The sequence below is a fragment of the Rhinoderma darwinii genome, chromosome 2 (genome assembly GCF_050947455.1).
Source record: "Rhinoderma darwinii isolate aRhiDar2 chromosome 2, aRhiDar2.hap1, whole genome shotgun sequence".
Lineage (NCBI taxonomy): Eukaryota > Metazoa > Chordata > Amphibia > Anura > Rhinodermatidae > Rhinoderma > Rhinoderma darwinii.
In genome coordinates, this window is record NC_134688.1 from 415,775,353 (window position 1) to 415,800,084 (window position 24,732).

Consider the following 24,732-nt stretch of genomic DNA (forward strand, 5'->3'; position numbering starts at 1 on the left):
GAGTGCGTGAGCAGGGTTCATATCTGCTGTCAGGATGTAGAGCTTTACAGACCTAATAAGCTGAGTAGAAGGAGTGTCCTAAGCTATACTGCCATGTTACTGCAGAGGGTCTGCTCCTTCCCTGACAAGCAGGAAAAAAAGCTATTTATATTGGCTGCTCTGCAGTGAATAGAGTATCCTTATGCAGAGACCGGGCTGTGGGGACAGTGGCTGAGCATGCTTGTTTACCATTAGGTGGACGTTCACATTGCCATGCACTTTGAACAATAGGTTGTGTCACTATGAAAGTAAATATAACTCTTCAGTGGATATTTTTAACATCATTAACAGCATGTAAATGGCAAACATTAAGTTGTATGATCTATACATTGAATATGATATTTAATGGTCCGACAACCTCTTTAAGACATACAGTGAAGGAAATAAGTATTTGATCCCTTGCTGATTTTGTAAGTTTGCCCACTGTCAAAGACATGAACAGTCTAGAATTTTTAGGCTAGGTTAATTTTACCAGTGAGAGATAGATGATATTAAAAAAAAAAAACAGAAAATCACATTGTCAAAATTATATATATTTATTTGCATTGTGCACAGAGAAATAAGTATTTGATCCCTTTGGCAAACAAGACAATACTTGGTGGCAAAACCCTTGTTGGCAAGCACAGCAGTCAGACATTTTTAGTAGTTGATGATGAGGTTTGCACACATGTTAGATGGAATTTTGGCCCACTCCTCTTTGCAGATCATCTGTAAATCATTAAGATTTCGAGGCGGTCGCTTGGCAACTCGGATCTTCAGCTCCCTCCATAAGTTTTCGATGGGATTAAGGTCTGGAGACTGGCTAGGCCACTCCATGACCTTAATGTGCTTCTTTTTGAGCCACTCCTTTTTTTGCCTTGGCTGTATGTTTCGGGTCATTGTCCTGTTGGAAGACCCAGCCACGAGCCATTTTTAATGTCCTGGTGGAGGGAAGGAGGTTGTCACTCAGGATTTGACGGTACATGGCTCCATCCATTCTCCCATTGATGTGGTGAAGTAGTCCTGTGCCCTTAGCAGAGAAACACCCCCAAAACATAATGTTTCCACCTCCATGCTTGACAGTGGGGACGGTGTTCTTTGGGTCATAGGCAGCATTTCTCTTCCTCCAAAAACGGCGAGTTGAGTTAATGCCAAAGAGCTCAATTTTAGTCTCATCTGACCACAGCACCTTCTCCCAATCACTCTCAGAATCATCCAGATGTTCATTTGCAAACTTCAGACGGGCCTGTACATGTGCCTTCTTGAGCATGGGGACCTTGCGGGCACTGCAGGATTTTAATCCATTACGGCGTAATGTGTTACCAATGGTTTTCTTGGTGACTGTGGTCCCAGCTGCCTTGAGATCATTAACAAGTTCCCCTCGTGTAGTTTTCGGCTGAACTCTCACCTTCCTCAGGATCAAGGATACCCCACGAGGTGAGATTTTGCATGGAGCCCCAGATCGATGTCGATTGACAGTCATTTTGTATGTCTTCCATTTTCTTACTATTTCACCAACAGTTGTCTCCTACTCACCCAGCGTCTTACTTATGGTTTTGTAGCCCATTCCAGCCTTGTGCAGGTCTATGATCTTGTCCCTGACATCCTTAGAAAGCTCTTTGGTGTTGCCCATGTTGTAGAGGTTAGAGTCAGACTGATTAATTGAGTCTGTGGACAGGAGTCTTTTATACAGGTGACCATGTAAGACCGCTGTCTTTAATGCAGGCAGCAAGTTGATTTGGAGCGTGTAACTGGTCTGGAGGAGGCTGAACTCTTAATGGTTGGTAGGGGATCAAATACTTATTTCTCTGTGCACAATGCAAATAAATATATATAATTTTGACTATGTGATTTTCTTTTTTTTTTTTTATATAATCTATCTCTCACTGGTAAAATTAACCTAGCCTAAAAATTCTAGACTGTTCATGTCTTTGACAGTGAGCAAACTTACAAAATCAGCAAGGGATCAAATACTTATTTCCTCCACTGTACTAGTTCTCACCAAAAGCTGCAGACAAGGACAAGCCAGGATTTTCTCCCATTTGGCTGCTCGAATGACCAGTTCAGCTGGCTGTTGGCAGCAATGTACATTCCCAAACTCAAGCTGCATATTGCGAATAACACAATAGTTTGACATGTTATGGATATCTCGCAGATGAACCTACTTAGTGGCAGCTTATTTGTAGCCTCATTTTCTAATATAAATATTATTATGTCATGATAACCAGAGAGTTCACTTCATCTCCACTGTTAACTGTGTCTTAATAGGTAAGTTTATATATATATATTTACTTACATATATTGACATAAACCTGTCTTAAAGCTGCAGTGTTTTCAAGAGTTCAAGGTAAATCGTATGCATGTAGAATGAAATGACAGCCTTCCAGGATGACCTGCATGCATGCCAGCAAGCTTTACACCTTTGGGACGGTCTCATCCTTAAACGTCATCTGGTGAGCATTCAGAAGGGACTAGATATAACCGGGAGGGTCAGGCTGGGTGAGAGAAGTTTACACAATCTAAAATAGATCACATTCCAGTAGAGATTCACATAGCTTACACAGAATTAGCTTTCCGTTCAAGACAGAGGTATGGAAATAGCACTTCCATTAGTTCTGCAAAATTATCTATGCTTTTTCTGAGCATGTGGATTTATCTGTTTCGACATGGACCAGATATCTGGAGTAGATATAAAGACTGAATGTATAGTCATTATCATATTGAGTACTTAATAAATGTATGCACATTAAGCTATTGCAGTAAGTTAAGGCATTGTTACTGTGCAACCTTCACCAGACAGGAAATCCACTGGTTAAATGTTAGGTAATGGTAAAAGGCATGGCATAAGATGGGCGATATAGATTATATTTCTTGATAAACCTGTTAAAATAAACCTCTTAAATGTACTGTGTATATGTACACTATATGGACAAAGATATCGGGACACATTACACCTACAGGAGCTTTTATAACATCCCATTCTAAATCCATAGGCATTAATATGGAGTTGGTCCCTGCTTTACAACTAAAATAGCTTCCACTTTTCTGGGAAGGCTTTTTACAAGATTTTAGAGTGTGTCTGTAGGGATTTTTGCCCATTCACCCGGAAGAGCATTGGTGAGGTCAGACACTGATGTTAGACAAGAAGGCCTGGCTCGCGATCTCCATACGAGTTCACCCCAACGGTGTTCGATGGAGTGGAGGTCAGGGCTTTGTGCAGGCCAGTCAAGTTCAACCATGGCTTTATGGACCTTGCTTTGTGCACTGGGGCGCAGTAATGCTGGAACAAGAAAGAGTTTACCCCAAATTGTTCCCAGAAAATTGGAAGTATACAATTGTCCAAAATGTCTTAGTGTGCTGAAGCAATAACATTTCCCTTCACCAGAACTAAGGGACCTAGGCCAAATCCTGAAAAACAATCCCATAGCATTATCACTCCTCCACCAAACTTTACATTTGGCACAATGCAGTCAGGCAGGTAATGTCCTCCTGGCATTCACCAAACCAAGAATCGTCTATCAGACTTGATAGAGAAGCGTGGTTCATCAATCCACTGAACACGTTTCCACTGCTCCAATGGCGGCGTGTTTTATACCACTCCATCCGACGCTTGGCATTGTGCTTGGTGATCTAAAGCATGCAACTGCTCGGCCATGGAAATCCATGCCATGAAGCTCCTTGCGTACAGTTTGTCAATGGTAATTTCACAGCAAGTTTGGAACTCTGCAGTTGGCGACTTTTATGCACTATGCGCCTCCGCATTCAGTGACCCAGCTCTGTAACTTTACGTAGTCTGCCATTTCTTGGCTAAGTTGCTGTGGTTCCTAAACACCTCCACTTTGCCATAATCCCAATCACAATTGAAAGTGGAATATCTAGGAGGGCAGCAATTTCACAAACTGACTTGTTGCAATAGTGACATCCTATTACAGTACCATACTGAAATTCAGTGTGCTCTTTAGAACGACCCATTCTTTCACAAATGTTTGCAAAGGTGACTGCATGGCTAGGTGATGGATTATACACCTGTTGCAATGGGACTCAATGAAACGCCTGAATTCAATGATTAAGAGGTGTGTCCCAATACTTTTGTCCATTTAGTCTATTTATAATGGTATCTAATGAACAACTGGGTAATAAGCGTGTAGGCTCTATCCGTCTACTGTACCCTACATTCTAATTATGAATTGCAGTCATTTTGTGATGACAGATATAGGGACAGCCTTTGTAACCATTGCATTGAAAGAATACTGCACAATGTATTGTTCCTGGAGGTAACTGATTATTTGGAGTAGGATGGAAATTTAAATTTGGCCTTAGAGTTCTGTATAGAATACTATATAAAATAATTTAGAGAATGCTAGGCTAAAAAAAATCAAAAAGGGACCCCTACCCCAAATTATTATCTAAACTATTTTCTAAAGCCACGATTGGACACTTTGGCATGGCAGTATTTGAGTCAGTATTTTGCTTCAGTATTTGTAAGCCAAAACCAGGAATGGGTCAAAAACACGGCAGAGATAGAAATCTTTATATTTTCTCTGTTTATTTTCCACTTCTGGTTTTGGCTTCCAAATACCAATGCAAAATACTGACCAAAATACACCCATGTAAAAGTGGTCTTGTAATATTTGACCCCCTCCATGACTCAACACGTCTTGTAAACCTGTCTGGGCAGAATACAAAGTTGTGATGTGGTTGCTATGAACAGGACCTCCACTTCCGTTTTGCACTAGTTTTTATGAATCCGCCTTTGTATGTCAGACATTTGGCCACTTGTCCATCAACAACTCTAGATGATCACAGATAGTGAAATAGTAGTGTGTCTATATTCAAGCTAAGCACAAAAATGACAGTCCTTATTGAAAATACTACAACATTAGACATGAGCCATTCTTGAAACCTCTTCTTTGACTAGCCCCACTATTCTGGATTACAAATGGTTAAGAACTGTGCCGCCTGTCCAATTTCTTTGAAGCCTGACACATGCCAGGCACTTGAATAGATGAATACAATAGTCATGACGTGGTAATGTGCTCGGCACATGCTCATATTCCCTGTACGACTACTTGTAAACAGCTCTGAATTGGCCTACAGTGTGTTCTTATGTTTCACTTGTTAGGTGTATGAGCCATGCTCCATAGAATAGACATGTAAACCACTAAACAGTGTGATACACCCGTGCGATGGCCGTTACATGGGCTGTCTCGAAGCCCTTGAGAAGTGTTTACCTCTTAGTCCTCATGTCCTGAACCCACTTCCATGCCCTGATTCTGAAGCCTGACTGTGAAGGATGGGATCGACAGTGCTCTTAAGAAAGGCAAATTACAGGTATAATGGCGAATGAATACAATCCAACAATATTTTCCTTTTTGTTTTCCACTGCATAAAATTCTGAAATGCTCTTACCATCTGTGACTCCATAGCAACTCTTTCATGACAAGCATCTATCAATACTTTGCTGCCTTAATTGTGTCCTTTTTGCTGAGGATACCGTATTGCGGAACATTTCTACACGATCACATGAAAGCCTGTTTGGTGGAACCAATAAAGCGCCCGCAGTGATGACAAATCACAAATATTTTAAAAGTAGGAGATATACACCAGGCAAATTAGAATGACAACCTATGGAATAAAAATAGCAGTCCAGGCCATTTCTAAAAAAAAAACAAAACAAATTGCACAGAAATAAGCAGATATCTGACATGCCGGGACAATTGGAAAAAGTGTAAACCTCACATGAGCTTACAATCTATAAGGGGGTGGTACAAGAGGTGAGGAAATGAGTAACTGACGGGTAGACCATAGACCAGATTAAAGGCGAAGGTGCCCATACAATTTAGATTAACGTCTGCCAACCGGCGGCCCGTCTAATGTTTATGGGGGCCTCCTAACTCCTGACTGGATTTCAGCATGCCTGATCCTTTGTTCTCATGGGGGATAAGCCGCTGTCAGAGGTGTCTAGCAGCAGCTTATTTCTCTCTGTCCATTGAGTACACATACACGCTCGTGCACATATACACGTATACAGGTACCATATCACACATTTCCTTAGTATGGTGTAAATGCATTTCGGTATACCCAATTTTATTTTAATTGGTAGTCCACTTACAAAATTAAGAGCATGTTCCAAGGAATAACCGAGAAAGGACTGCATTCTTAACTAAAAACACTTGTTTCAATAGTTTGGGCTACTGCCCCTCCACCAAATGCATTTTGACATGAGAACTTTATAAGAGTCCATATAAGAATCTACTGCTTCAGCAGTTTCACATAGATGGATAGATAGAGATACATACATACAAATACATGTGTTCCCAAAACTCTGCAATAAAGGGTTGCCACTATTCCAGCATATTGTATTAAAAAATGATCATCTACTGCAGTACGATTATCAACCACTAGGGACTGTTACACTTAGCATCTCAACCATCAGAGAATAGCAGATCCTCCTCCAGCACTTACTATATTCTTCATTGCCCTGAAAAGGACATTATTGAAATGTAATCTCTGAGGATGTTAAGAAGAGTGAAACTAAGGTCAGATTCTCGGAGCGCAAATTCATGGAGCAGCCAGATATGCAGTTACTGTACTTCATGGGAATTTTATTTATTTCAGTGTTAAGTATAAAATTTATGACCTATTTTTACATGCAGAACTGAAAATATGGCTTCTAGTAGACAAAGTTCTAGCAACATTTCTTAACCACATCACTATCACTCCTGTTTACTAGACGCAATAAAATGAATAGTGATTTTTATTTTTTCAGAACAAAGACTTCGAGGGTGAATGGTGTTTGTATATTTATTATTTGCGGTTTATGTTAATACGATACATCAAAATATTATATAAAGACAGACATTGGGTGACTAGAGCATTGACATCTTCACAGTGTATATATATATACACTACCGTTCAAAAGTTTGGGGTCACCCAGACAATTTTGTGTTTTCCATGAAAACTCACACTTATATTTATCAAATGAGTTGCAAAATGACTAGAAAATATAGACAAGACATTGACAAGGTTAGAAATAATGATTTTTATTTTAAATAATAATTTTCTCCTTCAAACTTTGCTTTTGTCAAAGAATGCTCCATTTGCAGCAATTCCAGCATTGCAGATCTTAGGCATTCTAGCTGTTAATTTGCTGAGGTAATCGGGAGAAATTTCACCCCATGCTTCCAGAAGCCCCTCCCACAAGTTGGATTGGCTTGATGGGCACTTCTTGCGTACCATACGGTCAAGCTTCTCCCACAACAGCTCTATGGGGTTGAGATCTGGTGACTGCACTGGCCACTCCATTACAGATAGAATACCAGCTGCCTGCTTCTTCCCTAAATAGTTCTTGCATAATTTGGAGAAGTGCTTTGAGTCATTGTCCTGTTGTAGGATGAAATTGGTTCCAATCAAGCGCTGTCCACAGGGTATGGCATAATGTTGCAAAATGGAGTGATAGCCTTCCTTATTCAAAATCCCTTTTAGCTTGTACAAATCTCCCACTTTACCAGCACCAAAGCAGCCCCAGACCATCACATTACCTCCACCATGCTTGACAGATGGCGTCAGGCACTCTTCCAGCATCTTTTCAGTTGTTCTGCGTCTCACAAATGTTCTTCTGTGTAATCCAAACACCTCAAACGATTCGTCTGTCCTTAACACTTTTTTCCAATCTTCCTCTGTCCAATGTCTGTGTGCTTTTGCCCATATTAATCTTTTCCTTTTATTAGCCAGTCTCAGATATGGCTTTTTCTTTGCCACTCTGCCCTGAAGGCCAGCATCCCGGAGTCGCCTCTTCACTGTAGACGTTGACACTGGCGTTTTGCGGATACTATTTAATGAAGCTGCCAGTTGAGGACCTGTGAGGCGTCTATTTCTCAAACTAGAGACTCTAATGTACTTGTCTTGTTGCTCAGTTGTGCAGCGGGGCCTCCCACTTCTCTTTCTACTCTGGTTAGAGCCTGTTTGTGCTGTCCTCTGAAGGGAGTAGTACACACCGTTGTAGGAAATCTTCAGTTTCTTGGCAATTTCTCGCATTGGAATAGCCTTCATTTCTAAGAACAAGAATAGACTGTCAAGTTTCACATGAAAGCTCTCTTTTTCTAGCCATTTTGAGAGTTTAATCGAACCCACAAATGTAATGCTCCAGATTCTCAACTAGCTCAAAGGAAGGTCAGTTTTATAGCTCCTCTAAACAGCAAAACTGTTTAAAGCGGTGCTAACATAATTGCACAAGGGTTTTCAAGTGTTTTCTAATCATCCATTAGCCTTCTAACACAGTTAGCAAACACAATGTACCATTAGAACACTGGAGTGATGGTTGCTGGAAATGGGCGTTTGCAGCTAGAATAGTCATTTAGCACATTAACAATGTATAGAGTGTATTTCTGATTAATTTAATGTTATCTTCATTGAAAAAAACTGTGCTTTTCTTTCAAAAATAAGGGAATTTCTAAGTGACCCTAAACTTTTGAACGGTAGTGTATATATATATATATATTTTTTTTTTACCTATGAATGACAACTAAAGAAAAAAAAATTAAAAATGCACTATAACATTGCTTCTGTTTTATAACTGATCAAGAGCTTTTTATTAATCAGATTTTCTGTGATGTAGTAGGGAAATGGGTGGGGGTCTTCATAGAACTAGATGTTAGAGTAATAGTGTTTACTATAAGGGTATGTTCACACGGCAGCGTCCATTACGGCTGAAATCACGCAGCTGTTTTCAGGAGAAAACAGCTCTGGCTTTTCAGACGTAATGGCATGTTGCAGGCGTTTTTCGCTGCGTCCATTACGGACGTAATTGGAGCTGTTTTTCCATGGTGTCAATGGAAAACAGCTCCAATTACGTCTCAAGAAGTGACAGACACTTCTTGACGCGGTCGTCTTTTTTACGTGCCGTCTTTTGACCGTCGGCACAGAACATCGTAAAGCCCATTCAAATGAATGGGCAGATGTTTGCCAACGCTTTGGTGCCGTATTTTCGGACGTAATTCGAGGTTAAAACGCCCGAATTACGTCCGTAAATAGGGTGTGTGAACCCAGCCTAATAGTTATAGGCCCACATTTCTTAAGAATTTTACACTAGGTTTTGGTGTAAACTAACAAAAAAGTGTCATCACAACGTGCATCAAATGTTCTGTAAATTGCTTTAATTTTCTCTTTGCCTAATTTGGAAAGTAGCAACAAAAGTGGGATTGGCTTATAAGTAGATTAAGTTTACGTAAAATGTATTAAGTATAAAGCCTTAAAATGGGAATGCTCATAGCAGGTATAGATTTGTTTTTCTGCCACTCAGTGCAAAATGCGACAAATTTATTAGGAGGCATGCACCTTTTAATAAATTTGGCGCAAATCACTACCTACTTTACTTTACATGTCAGTCTATAAATGTGGGCCATAGTGTTTACTATAGTGACAATCTGATTTCCCCTGGGGAAATCAGCTGTTTGCCAGGGCTACCGGTGGCCAGACTCGCAGGTCCTTTCTTTAAGGGGTTGTCACTGATGAGACAGCCCTTTTTATAGTTTCAAATTAACTATGTATGCCATCCATTAAAAGATTGATCCTAGCTATACTAGATATACTGAACATACTTAACAAATATATCCCATGTGCTAGTTTCTGATGACATCAATACAGATGCATTTTAGCATCCTTATGATGGACTTAACACCCGTGCCCCCCTGCGGTTGCATTACGCCATAGTTCGATCACTATAGAACCCTATGGTCATCTTGGTTAATTTCACTTAAGTCGCGAGGCCGCATAAAACCGGCTGTAATACTTGCTGGTCAGATTTCCAAATGTAAGTTAAATTTTCAAAGATATTTGACTAATTAAACAATCGACAGGAAATTAATTAATTTATAACATTGTAATACTTATCATTATAAGGTCTCATTATTGGTCGCAGGGTATGAATTATGTCTATGGAAATATTTTTTAGGTAAATCAACTGAGATCTTCAAGAACGAGCATTTAGTAGCAATAACATTTAAATGATGAGGATTTCCTAATGCCCTCTTTTTATGATCAGAAACAGATGCAGCAGATCTGAGTTTGTCATTCAGTTCTTTTGTCTGTGTATCATGATTTTCCTCTTAATTAGTATATAACCATAACTATAATAACTATAATAATTATTGCTAGTTTTAACGGAGCCGGCGTATTCGAATCAAAATGTACATCGTCTACAGCAATACGATTAGTGCAGATGAGGCCTCATTATATGACAAATTGAACTCTGCTATATCTGTGAGTATACTTAGCCATACAGAATAGAAAAAGATAGGGTTAAATATGATATCTGCTCCGCCTCCAATGGATCTGTGCTCTCTCTCTCCGCATCTCCTATCTATGCAGACACAAATCCAGTTCGGTAGAACTCTACACAGACTTCTGGCTGTTCCCTGGCAGTCACAATAGTCATCTCCAGCATTCTGCAGCGAGTAGGGAAAGAATGAGGAAAGAGGAGGAAATAATCCGTCTGGAAACACCCACCTCGCAGATCCTGGTCGCCCCAGCCTGTGCAGGCAAAGATGCTCCTCAATCCACCGCCCTCTTCTCACACACTCAGCATCATCTTGCTAGTGAAAGTTAATATTTTAACCGGCAGGTGCAGAGCCAACTCCGAGCCATTGTGTTGTGTGTGTGTTTGTTTTTCTCCCCCTCTCTCCTGGGCTTTGATTTCATGACATCCCTGTTCAGCCCTGGTTGCGTGTATGTGTCTCCTAGCAAATTATGGATCTGGGAAGGAAATTAACACACTCCTCTATGTGTGAGCTGAAACTTGTGTTGGAGTATTTGTGAGAAGGCGAATCCTGAGGGAACAGACATTCACGGTTGGTCCTCAGATGGACATTTTCCAGCAGGGATGAGGCTGCAGCACTTTGGAAAGTGACTTGTAATATCCGCCTTTTCCTGAATTGATTCTACTCTATGAATGACCAGAGCCAGGACAGAGGCTGAACCTGCCGGAGTGTACCCTGGAACACGGAGACAGGTGACCTTAAGGTCACTGGTGGAAAAGTCACTTGTCCCAGCAATCGCTCTGCAAACGTTGAAAGAAAGAAGGGAAAGCATACAGGAATAAGTAGCCCTGCAGCCTTAAGTTTTCATACTTTGTCCTTGAATTGGGGTCACTTGGATCTACTAAATATGTCACAGCCAACGGAAAGGATTCATTCGAAAAAAGCTGGAATTCGAGCTGCTGTGGTTTTAATTGGATTGCTACACAAATCAAGGAAACAGAATAGAGAGAGGAGGTAACGTTGCATACTGATCATTGTCCTTGTTCCTATACTTATGTATTTGTTTTGCTACTTCAGCAGTAGATGGAGTTAATAAGTACAGTGCCGGTCAGCTACACTATATAACGCACTTACCTTGAGCACTAGATAGGGGCTTATTACATTGCTGTTAATTATAGGAATTGGAACATTTTTAAAACTTTAGTTGTTGGCCAGTGCGCCGTATTCTTCAAAATGTCACGACACCTACAGAAAACAGCGCACATTGTGTAACAGTCTATTATACTTGAGACTATGACGGGTCCAGTCTCTAGTTTGCATCCAATGTTTTTGCTTTCTCATGTTCTGTTTGCTTTTACAGCAACCAAGGTAACATTTTGGATATAATGTTGATCGTTTCCCCAAAAATTTAGAAAATAGTGAAGCTGACAATTTTTTTTGGAGCAAGAGTCATTGGAGATCATAATATGTTCTATATATTTGTCAAATATGTAACCTCTGAGGTACCAAATCTGTATATACTGTATACTGGAGCTATGGTTTAATGGAAGATTGCTCTTAATAGCACATTGCCATCACCTGGATCGGGCTGTCATGGTGACAACCTCATCCTAATAATATGTCTTGAAACCGAAATAATTATGTCCTTGCTACTAAAGTGGCAAAAAAAAAAAACCCTTCCAATTTAAGCGCTGTGTTCCTGAATTCACTTTTCTCCTTCCTAAAAGAAAAATTGCATAAAAAGCACAAAACTCTAGACACTAACCAGTCCATTGATTCTTTCATGGGGATCCTGAATAATTCCATATTGTTTCCACATCATGCAGAATGCAAAACCCACAAAAATAATCCTTGTCCTCAATGTTTGTATATTCAACCTTGGTACTATCTGCTCTTTTCACCTAACAAAAACATTTTTGTACATGGCTGCTTTACACCCAATGTGCCTATGGTGAGGGAGACCTCCTAAAACTTAAATAGGGACCATTTTCCTAATGCCGAGACAATAGTGGTTCCATTTGATATCATAGCAAAGGACAATCTGTCCCTAGACAAAAACATAATGAAAACGTGTGTAGACCACAAAAATGGAAGAAATATTCATCTTTAGAATTCAATATTCCAAAAAGTCCCTGGTCGTAAATAGGGTAAAATATCGATTAAAAAATGTGTCATACCTGAAAGAAAAAGGGGAAGCCTTAAGAAAGGTAAGGCCTTTCTTACATATATGCCATTGGCACGTAACTGGCCTAATGAGGCTATACATATGACAATGCACTTTTTTTTTTCTTTGGAAAGAAGGAAACCGTATTTAGGGGAGGAGATGCCACAATAACCAAACTTTTAAGCATGTACTTGCAACATTAATCTACCACACACCATTAACTAGGACCCCAATAGTTATGTGACCCCCTCTGTGTGGCCCTACATGTGGTGGAGCACAGAAGAGTTGTAATTAGTTATTGTGTTGGTACAATCACTGACTGTAGGATTGTGAGGGGGTAGTGAAAACAAGAGTGGGCGCACGAGCGTACTGGGAAAAACACCTGCTGAGGCAGATAGATGAAGAGTACAGCAGGGTAACAATAAGTCATTAGCACTGGAGTGTGTTTGGGGGGGGGGGGGGGGGTGCAAAAGGGCACAAATAAAACAGTGTTGTTATTAATTAAAACAAAGTGTCACAGAGGACAAACTGGAATTAACCCACAAAATTAGCAACAAGTTGTATAGTCCTTAATGTTATCTTAATAAATATATAAAATTTTATTCAAAGATATACAGTAGTCTTCACGTACAACCGATGTAATAGGTAATACTTCACAAGCATGTATTCACTCTGACCCATGAAACATATAATCGAAGTTCTTTCAGACATATATACATATACACAGTCCAGTGCATATATCATAGGAGGCCATTTAACCCAAAGCTGCAACATATTCTGCAGTGCGGTACAAAGAATGCCGTCACCTCAGTTCCTGTCCCGCTGTGTTTGTCCACACAAACACACATACTATATCTATATCTCTGTATCGCTCTGGGAAGATAAGATAGGTATAGATTATTATTATTAGTTCCTGTTGCTTATACGACACCAACCTATTCCACAGCGCTATACAGAGATTGTCATCACTCCCAACAGTCCCTGACTCCAGTGGGGCTCACAATCTAATTTTCTTATATGACCCACACACATTATTGCTAATTTAATAGGAGCCAAGTAACTTAGTGTATTTTTGGAGTGTTAGAGGTAACCGCAGTATAGATGATTTTAAAATATTGTACACCACAATGTATTAGAATTTGAACTTAGATAATTATGTACAACAGGTCTAACCTGTCATTTTTATTTATTAGATGAATTTATTATATTCTTTATATAACCCCCAACATATTCCAGAGTACTGTACAATACTAAAGGCCCTTTTACATGGGCAAATGATCTGGCAACCGAGCGTTTATATAAATGCTCGTTCCCGATCATTGCCCTGTGTAAGCCGGGCAAGGATGAGCCGATGAACAAGCAAATGCTCGTTCATCGGCTGACCGTATCGTTTATGGAGAACAAAATATTATCGTTGTCGGCAGCACTGTCCCTGTGTAAACACGGAGATGTGCTGCCGACATGATGGAAATGCATGGGGACGAGCGATCGCAGTTAAGATCTCTCATCCCCATACATTACTGATCATTGCTCCTTGTGAAAGTAGCAAACGATAGTCGATCAATGAGCTGTCTCGTTGATCGGCGCTCAGTTTTACAACCCTTATCGGCCAGTGTTAAAGGACCCTTACACTTGTATCTTTGCCCAGTGGAGCTCACATCCCTTATCTTGGACACACATAAAACGTACAATTTCATAGAAAGGCAATCATTCTAACATAAGGAAACCTAGGCAATTATAGAGAGAACATGAAAACAACATGAAGAATCTATCGCTCCAGGCAGCAATACTAACCACTGAGCCAACGTGTCACTGTTTAGCTAGGTGGCACATATGGCACAATATTGTCGCTGTCACAATTTGATAAATAAGGAGCACATCTGAATGCCATATTTTACAGCACACTTGCACCAATTCTCTGCAATAGACAGATTTTGCCATGAGATTTCAAATGTTTTAATTGGGGGTTTGAACTTGAAAGCGCTCACACCTTGCAGAATAGACCATGTTAAATTTCTAACGCTTTGAAAGAGAGTTGAGAGTATATCCCTGTCTTGGGTTTAACTACCACGATAGCAGTTGCTATGGGGTCCAGAAACCAAGGGGAACCAGATTCACTCAGTCTAAAGGTGCAGTTAGTGATCACTGTAGATCAGCGGTCAGCACTCTAGCTATTGTGAAACTACAATTCCCAGCATGCCCTGGAATACTAAAGTCTTTGGCCAGCAGGGCATGCTGGGAGCTGTAGTTTCACAACAGCTGGATTGCCGAACGTTGCTGACACCTGTAAATGATGAAAGGGGAGCATGAAGGAGAAGAATTGAATCGCAGATCACTGGGAGACCAAGTAGAGTAGGAAGAACAGGGAGGACAGAGCCAAGACCAAAATAACCATTAGCTGGTTATGTCTTGAACCCACTGAAGGTGGTCGTGGTTAACTGGGGCCATTTCAAGATTTCAAATGTGGCCCCCTGAATACTTAAAACATTCTCTGGTTTCTATTTCTAACCCCCTCCCCCATCACCCCATGTCCTCTGTATCCGATCTTAACACAACTGTATTTTACAAACTTTGAGCACTTTATATGATCGCACTGTGAAATAAACTACACATGAGTTTAAGATCCATTTAAGCCGTCCTTCATGGCTTGTATATGTTTCATTATTCACAAACCCAGTGAAATCAGTTCAGTCACAAATTAAATCCAGTAAATGATTCATGGCAACAGCTGGGATGTGCTGCTTGTTCTGTATGTTTCTGGCCAGTGAGGTGGGCAGCTTTTTGGATCAGATGAGCGACATCTATTTGCTTATAAGTGAAGCTGCCATGAAATACAGCAAAGTGCCATTGCTACATGGTGCTTAGAAACATTTACATTTCCTCAATATCCTTTTTATAGCATCAGGATGAGCTGAAATGTGGAGGAAGAAATCTCATGCTTCAAAATGTTTAATTCAATTAGTTCTAAAAAGCCGCAGTGGCAAAGCATTAGGAAAGTTCAATATTTATTTGTTGCAAAGCAACCGAGTTTTTCATGACATCAATGTCCTGTTGTCTGAGGCAAGACAGGGAAAAACGTAGCGAATTCTAAGCACGCTGTGATTCCCAGGCTCAAATGGTTTACAGCACTTTACTTTAACTCTAAGGGCCTGTTCACATCAGCGTTAGGTTCCGTTGATGGGTTTTGTTAGATCTTTCCGTCAGGGGCACCCATCAACCATAGCTTTCCATTAGCATTATCATGTATTTCAACGGTAATGCTTCCCTTGCTAATGGTTTCTGTTTGTCTGCGTTCCGTAAGTTTTCAATTTTTTGGGCGGAAACAATATCATAGTCGACTGCGCTATTGATTCTGCCAAAACAACAGAAACCTTATGGAATGGAGACAGACGGAAACCAGTAGCAACGGAAGCATTACCATTGAAATCAATGGTAATGCAAACGAAAGCTATGGTTTCCGTTTTCCTTTCTGTTGATGGGTTCCTCCGACTGAAAGGTCTGCAGAAACCCATCAACTGAACCTGATGTGAACACACCTTAATGCTAGTTGCACACAACCGATGAGCCACTCGGGCCGTTTCAAACGGCATCCGAGTGGCACCTGATAGTTTTGACGGACCCATTCACTTTAGCGGGTGAATCTGGTCCGTGAAAACTGACAAGATTCTCTGAACCATGGAAAGACAGGACATCTCCTATCTTTCCACGAATCACTGAAGGGACCCGGCCGGCACACACTGTCGTGTGCATGGGGCATTAGGCTGGGTTCACATTGCACATTTTTGTTGCGTTTTCAATCACTGCCAATAAGGAATACATCTGAAAAATTGTAACATACGCATACTATGTAAAAATACGTGGGTATTAAAAAGACACATGCGTTTTTACAAAAATGCATTTGTTTTTTCACGTGCATTCCCTTTGGCAGCAATTGAAAACGCAACAAAAATGAACAAATGTGAACCCAGCCTAAGGCCCCTTTCACATGACAGTATTTTGGTCAGCACTTTCCTCCAGTATTTGGAACCCAAAACCAGAAGTGGATCCAGAACATGGAAGAGGTGCAAATCTTTCCAAAACGTTTCTCTGTTTTATGTTTCGCTCTGGGTTTTGGCTTTCAAATACTGACCAGAATACTTCCGTGTGATTGAAATGTTCTCTGCTCTCAGATGTTGTTTCTTTTCTTGGAGATCTTATGTTATATGCTACCATGTCTGTATGTCCCACTCTTTTTTTTTTTTGTGTTGTCATTGTCTTCCCTTCCATTCTTCCATTCTTACGTTTTTCATTTATATATATCTTAATGCCCTGTGACCTCGGTCTTATGTCGCTTGGTGTTATAATCTCAAATTTGCATTGTACTATACTGGTATTGTTACTAAGCCACTTTTGTCAATATTTTTTATGACAAACTTGTATTTTTATACTTTTGTAATTTGCTTATTTTAAAAGTAATAAAACTAAAATAAATACTGCCGTGTGAAAGTGACCTGAAGCTATTTGTGGCTAAGACTAAGCCTTAAAGGCGTATTCCACTTTAAACCTACAGGGTTATATCGACAGATGTTCATTCATTCATCCAGTTTGATTTGGTAAAACTTCAATCAGTTTCTTAGATTTCTGGAAAAACTGGTTGACAACCAAAATAGCTTCTTTCACATTCCCACAAAGGTTGTTATCCTTCTTTCAAAGACTTCTGAATGACAAATCTGGCCATCATTGCTGTATCGCTTCGTAACGTCGCCATTGAGAACCCAAGAAAGCTGGGTGCCAACTTATGTGGGTGCAGTGTTAGACTGGTCTGCCATGAGTAAATTGGCTTATCATTAATCCTTATAGAACATGTGTATATCCCCTTTTAAAAACAACCTAAATGATGCTTATCATTGTTCACACAGGTAATACCATTAATAAATTGTAATAAGTTATTTGTGACTAAAACCATAAGAGTTATCCTAGCGGCAAGTGACTGGCTCCCAAATCCTCTTTAAATTGGGAATTATTCTGATGGACCTTTGGAGTCCTCTATTGTGAAAGAACATGAGCCCACCAGTGGACCCTCTGGCACTTTGGTTAGCCAGTCCGACCCTATGTGGGTTCCGTAATAGTATCCATAATGTATGAATACAGGAAGGTATTTTGATTTCATACAAGTCGCCCCCAGTATCCCCCCCAACTCCATCCCAATAATCACCATTGACTGTTTTAAAGATCAGCGCCTGAGTTCCTAAACGTAATACTATGTACATTGGAAACTTTGAGGTTCCCTAGAGGTCTTTCATTTTAACCCTCTTTTAGTGTCTAAATCTTAAGATGCATAAACAAGTTATTAGGAGATGAACATTACAGATACAGTAACATCTTTGTAACAATTTACTTCAAAAAGATCAATAATATAGAAACTGTGGGAAACTGCTGGCTCAGGAGCTGGATGTTTTCTAGACAAGTATGTTTATTCAGATTATTTTCTGCTGCATTTGGGCATGATAGGTGGCATATGCATTAAATATTCACCATAGGCTAGTGATGACCGCAGCAATCTCTGATCTGAATGTGCAATTATGTATATAAAGATGTCACTCAGACCTAATATCGCTCACTTTTCCCTATCTATATTCATATGTTCAGTCTTTTATTATGTACACATTCTACATCACTTTGATTATGACATAGATATAGAGCCATCGTTTTACTCTGAAGGTGGTTGTGACTGTATTGTGGGGGTTAATCTGTTTTCAATTAGCATTTGGAAAGCGCAGTGTAGAATGAATTCAGATTACGATTTCATTCAATAGATGAGCCCCAATGCATGGAAAACTAAATTTTATTTATTTTTATTTTGTAAGGTTAAAGTGAGTAGACCCTAAACCCAAAGGCCTTTAACTTTGACACTGAAAAGCACAGCATGACCTTCCTCAAAAGGAAAGGCAACATCCAAAAAACAAGGCAGTTAGAGTAGACCTGTCAGCTCAATATCAAGCCGACGGCCTTCAGCTACTGGTACATGGCATATGGTGTGACAATATGCCATTCTTATTCTTTCACAAAGAGACAACATACCTTTCCCATACAGCATTGAAGAGACCCTGAACAGACAGAACAGAGCAGTAAGGCCCATCTGGTGGTTGGTGAATAGGACGCAGTGCCTTGCCCATGATCCGGCTAGAGCACATCTGCACACTAAGGGCTCTGCATAATCATACAGATGATATTATCTGACATTTTCTTGTTTTTCTAACTTCTGCAGAAAATAGGGGAGAGCGGGGCAGCTATTTTTCTAATTATATCCTCTAAATATCACAGGATAAGGAAGTTAATAACAGCAGATTAACTTACTTGTTTATAGAAGGGTATAGAGATGTTCAGGACATGGAGGGTTAAATGTCTCCCTGTTGCTGATATGTATGGGGTAGTACTGTGACTGATACTGTAATGAGGGCACTGTGGTTGGACATAGTTATAGGGGCACTGTTGCTGACTGTTTTCAGATAGGACACCTGCACACTTAAAGGGCTTCGCCTACACTGCCGTATTTGTGACTTATGTTCCTTCTGTATATATTTTAACCAAGAAAAAGTGCAAAAAACATCACTCTATAATTATGGCTATGTAAATACAGTAAATCATATGTGTGTATACCTACCCCCTATCATGGCTGTGACTAAATGTTCGACCCTCTGGTGGAGTCGAGGACCCTATAATGTGACAAGTTGACCACCATTGAATTACAGGGAACCTGTTAAACCAGGATTCCTCAGCGTAAGAGCATCTATTAGGAGCTCTATAAGAATATATATCAGTACACACTTTATGCAAACTATCTAATAGATGTTCTTACCTACAGTGGTCTGGGGAAAGACTCCCTTGGAAAGCAGGAATTGACAGCAAGGCTATACCTGAATTATGCCTCCTGGTGCTTCCCACATTGGTTTACAGAGGGACGAGGAGCCACAATTACGTTTGTGGCAATTCTCTTTGTTACAGCCCTCCAAAATCCACTTAAAGGAAACTCTTAGTAGATGAAATTACGGGAACTAGTTTAGGGCATTAAATATATAAATTTGTCTGAGGTGAATCATAGATATAATTTTTTTAATATAGAGTTTTCTGTTCTTCTCTTGGTAACATTGAATACATTGTAAAACTTGTGAAAAGCCAATAAAATGTTTTATCTACTTTTCATAGTACTAAATTTAATAACGGCTTGTCAAGTGTAGTCACAGTCACCTGCAAGGCTTCGTTCACATCTGCCTCGAGCTTCCGTTCGTGGGTTCTGTCCGACCTTTCCGTCAGGGGAACCCATGAATGGAAACCATAGCTTTCAGTTTTCATTACCATTGATTTCAATGGTAATGCTTCCATTGCAAATGGTTTACATTTGTCTCCGTTCCACAAGGTGTCCGTTTCTGTGGAATCAATTTGCTAAATTATTATTATGCAGTTATTGCTGGTTTCAGATCACTGAGAAGTATAAAATGATGAAGTGGAAGCATTCAAAAACTCTGGTGCGAGCATAAGCAAAATCACCTCAAGACAGACAGCAGTAGACCACAGGACAAAAAAACAGGGACCGAATTCAATGTGGTCTTAAATGGCTGTTGGGCGCTGGAGCTGATATTTTTGAGGGATCTCTTTTCTTAATATGTGTAGTCGACTACGCTTTTCAATATAATAAAAAAAAAAAAGTAAGCATACAAATATTATTCAAAATATGCGAAAGAACGCTCTTTTGAAATATGTTGGGCCCATTATATGCTATGAATGCATTTAGTGTATACATTGCATCTCATGCTAAACATATACCATAAAGTGGTGTGACCATAACCTTACATATGTTCATGTATTCGGGCAATCATTTGTAAATACAACAAACCGCATCAGTTTACAGTTGTAGTACTTGAGATATTACGAAGGAGTTTTTTATGTAAAATAAATGGCAAACTACTTTCGTAAGTCTATAGTGCCCCTTTAAAAGCAGTCTTAGTGAACAAGGGTGAGTTATTAAAACACTTTAAATACCGTTTGGCAGAAGAAGTGACTATTTTTGGACACAAATCCCACACTTCCCTGCTTCTCCACTCAGGTATGGAACAGGGAACGTGATGTTCTTTTCTGAGTTTGCACTAAATCTTTGCCACTACACCCGCAGTAAATATGTCATCAGGGTCATTATGCTACTGCTACAGTTAGCAGAGTAAGTTGCAGTTTCTTGACAGAACACTGTATCCAAATACTGAGAGTCTACGCTGAGCAGCTACTTATGTGACTCAGTAAATACAATATTCTGTGCACATATGGCACTATATTACTCATACTATATTTAGTGTCATCTTCATATTTAAGTATTTAGTTCCATTGTCGTTTAGCAACTGGATGTTTATAAAAACTGGGTTAATGTAGAAGTACATTGTCATAGAGTTCTTGAGGGAACATAGAGGAGGAAATAGCCTAAATGTATGGTCAGAAAATAACCTTTTGTTTAGATGTGTAAGGAACATTTTTTTTTTCCTTTAAATAATGTCACAAAAACCCTGAAATATTGTAGTTCTTTCAATAGGCTGACACTTGCTATTTTGTAGGGAATCACTCCTGAGTTTGTGATGTGTAAACTGGTGAAATGAAAGATAACACTTCTACTAAAAAGCTGGAGGCCGGTAACATAGGATCACACTACCGGCAAGAGGTGATGGACACAGCAGCTCCTCCCTCCTCCCTCTCCCTGCACAGCGACTTCTGCACATGTCACATGGCATCATACCTCTCAACTTTCAACAATCACAAAAAAGGACAATTCATGCGCCAATTTCTTTAAATATTAAGCCACGCCTCTAACCCTGCCTAATCCCTATGCATATACCCCCATCTCTCTTTGCCCCCACACAGTAATAGTGCTCTCCTTTGAGTAACAAACTGTAATAGTGATCCACACACTTTTATAGTGCCCTCTTTGTATGGCACACAGTATTAGTGTCCCCATACTGTGATGATACCTCCTTAGTGCCCCTCACAGTAATTATGTGCCCTTAATGCCCCCACTCAGTATTATGCCCCCATAATGCCCCAACACAGTATCATGCTTTCATAGTGCCTACACACAATATTATGCCCCCATAGTGCATACACACATTATCATGCTTTCATAGTCCGTCTGTCCCCCCCCCCCCCCCATGATGCCATAATAGGGTATATTCTCACATGGCAGAAATATCTGTAACTATCTCATTCATCTGAATGGGGCTTGTTGAAATCCATGCAGAAACAACTACACTCACATGTATGTACTGTAGCTGATTTTTAGTTGCAGAAATGTCTGCAACATATTTTCCGCATGCGAACACACCCCTACAGAGACATTCTATAGGTCACCTTTACTTGTTTGGATATGCTTTTCTATGGGTGTAGGATATGCTCACAGAGATCTGTGTAGGAATCCTGTTCATATGGTCAACCATCCATAAACAAAGTCCCTAAAATCACTGCAAACTTGGCCTAATGTTTATTTCTACCTTTTTCTTTAGAGGGGAAATCCAGTCCAAAAAATATCCTGTATTGGTCCATAATCGGTTGTGATATTCGTGAGTTGTCTGGTATTTATGAGAAAAGATGTATACGTAAAAGATAGGGTGAACAAAATTTTGAAGGACCAGTCGCACCTATTGCGTGGTCTGTTTGAAATGTTACCATCGGGCCAGAGATAAGTAATTGTTTGTATGGTTTGTCTTATTTGCGCTAATCCCATAGTGTTTTACAATTTTCAATATGAGGATCTTTGTTCACAGAATTCTCATGCATGACAATAAAGTATTATTCTTTCTTTGAAACGTAGACTCCTTTGAGGACCTATAAAGTGTAATTGCACCCATTTAATAGCTCCTTCAAGCAGTATTACAGTGTGACTCCTTGGGCCCACCAGAGAAAATAATTATTAGGGCCCATCCTCCATCTATACAGAAGCTCTAAATTGGGAGGTCTTCTGCTAGATCTTAGGGGCCCAGCATTAGGTGACAGTGTGAGCCCACTGGAGGATTTTTTGGTACTCTGATGGCGAGTAAAATTCCGTTAATGAGGGAATCCAAAATAAACCAGTCCATGTTAATAGCCTTTCCCCCACTTCAGTGACCCTCCAGCCCAGTTTCTTACAAGTCTGAGGGCCCGGAAAATGTCTACCAAAGAATACTCACTGAGTGGTAGGAAGCCACATTAAATATGAGGAATGATTTATTTTGAATTCCTGATCCTCACTACGGGGGGAGGGGGTAGCATCCACTAGTTCCGTTCTAATACTTTTAGATATGCCCTATTTTAAATGGGGTCTGTTTGGTGACAGACTCTCTTTTTTTTCTAAATCACTTAGGATCCTTATTCTTGTGGGCGCTTTCTACAGCCAGGAATCTATTAATCTTTGCAACAGGTCGCTGTTTCTGAGCCTGATATTTGCTCATCACTACAACTGAATGACACCGTATTAACCATATTATAGCTCCTTTGCAATATATAAAGGCTTATCTCTGGACACCAATGGGTTAGTGGCATAGATGGAACAGCAGCTGGGGTTTTGTGACCCCCCCCCCCCAGAGAATCAAATGTTTGTTGCTAGAAGAAGTGAAAATGATAACGTATTGTTTGTGACGGGCCCTTGTCACTGTTCCCCAGGAGTGCTGTATGTTTTACTTGATTTTGCGGCCCCTACATCTACATTCGCAGAATGCTGCAGGGATTCAGAAAATCTAGAAATCTATGTATCAGCGCTGTGCATGACTGCGCACTCCTCAGCTGCAGCAATACATAATAAAACCAAATGTCTTGTCTACATGATGTACAGTACTATATAATAAAGACATATCTTTAAGAAAATGGCAGAAAATTAGATGTCAAAACGATGAAGCCATAATAATTCACCACCTTATGTCGTACTCTGATCCATTTTTATGAGCTGTGTAACCTCAAATAATGGTTTCCACTTGCTTAGGTACATGAGCATCTACAGACAGTTAATGCTTCATTTTATATTTTATCTTTCATATGTGTAGTGAAATCAATTTAAAGGGATTCCCGATAGGTAGCAATCAGAATAGGACGCAATTTCCTAAAGTACACCCTATATAATGTCTACCACCTTGCCTTATCATGAGGCTGGGGGATGGGCAGCGATGGATATCCAGTAGAGCATGTCCTGAAAAAATATCCAAGGCGGGCAGAAAAGTAGGATATAGATGAGCAGCATTGCCTGCATAAGACATTGGGGATGTGCTCTCCTACCTGTCCACTGTTAGGCTGGATTCACACGAGCATGTTACGTCCGTAATGGACGGAACGTATTTCGGCCGCTAATCTCGGACCGAACACACTGCAGGGAACCGGGCTCCCAGCTTCATACTTATGTATGACGCTAGGAGTCCCTGCCTCTCCGTGGAACTACTGTCCTGTACTGTAATCATGTTTTCAGTACGGGACAGTTGTCCAGCAGCGAGGCAGGGACTTCTATCGTCGTACATAACTATGATGCTAGGAGCCCGGCTCCCTGCACTGTGTTCGGTCCGGGATTAGCGGCCGAAATACGTCCGTCCATTACGGACGTAACATGCTCGTGTGAATCCAGCCTTACCCCTCCCTATCCACATAATAGGTGCAAGCCGGCAAAATGGGTAAATATTACAAAGTTGCACCCTGTCCTCACTGCTGTCTATGGGGAAATGGGTTTTGGACACACCACACCAGCTCTATATAAGTGAAGGCTGCATGGTTAAGTACAAGAGAAATTGGCGCATTTTCTTCAGAAATTGTCTGTATTGAACAAAATTCATGATTTAAGGCCCTTTTAAATGGGTCAGTTATCGGGAAAATGAGCGTTCAAGTGAACAGGGCAACGATCAGTCGATGAACTAGCAAACGCTCATTCATCGGCTGATTGTATCGTTTATGCTGCAAGAAATATTATCGTTGTCGGCAGCACATCTCCCTGTGTAAAGAGGGTGATGTCCTGCCAACATGATTGAAATATTTGAGGATGCGCGATCGTAGAAACGGCGGCTCGTTCCTATACTAGCTCCTTGTGAAAGGAGCAAATGACCATCGATCAACAAGCTATCTCGTTGATCGGGGCTCGTTTTCACGGCCCATGTCGGGCTGTGTCAGAGGACCCTAAGTCATATTTATGTTTGTTAATCCTGTTTGATAATAGATTAGAATTTATATCACCTGATATATAGTAATTTTCCTCTGTGATGAGCAGTCCGGAACAGAAAAACATAACAGGATAAGGGGTGGTTTATTCTCAAACAAACCTTTTCAAAC

At 40.2% G+C, this 24,732-nt stretch overlaps 1 protein-coding gene across 5 annotated transcripts in view; it reads left to right on the forward strand.

Moving 5' to 3' along the window:
• Positions 1–24,732, forward strand: part of RAP1GAP2 (RAP1 GTPase activating protein 2) — a 669,125-nt gene that overhangs the window by 353,300 nt on the left and 291,093 nt on the right. For 3 of the 5 annotated variants that reach the window (XM_075854234.1, XM_075854236.1, XM_075854238.1), the window contains exon 1: positions 10,393–11,288. The exons of the other annotated variants lie outside the window; for them this stretch is intronic. In XM_075854234.1, the coding sequence (XP_075710349.1) occupies positions 11,182–11,288 (107 nt within the window). In that variant the 5' untranslated portion in view covers positions 10,393–11,181. Of the gene's footprint in view, positions 1–10,392; positions 11,289–24,732 lie in introns of those variants that run through there. 5 annotated transcript variants of the gene reach the window in all.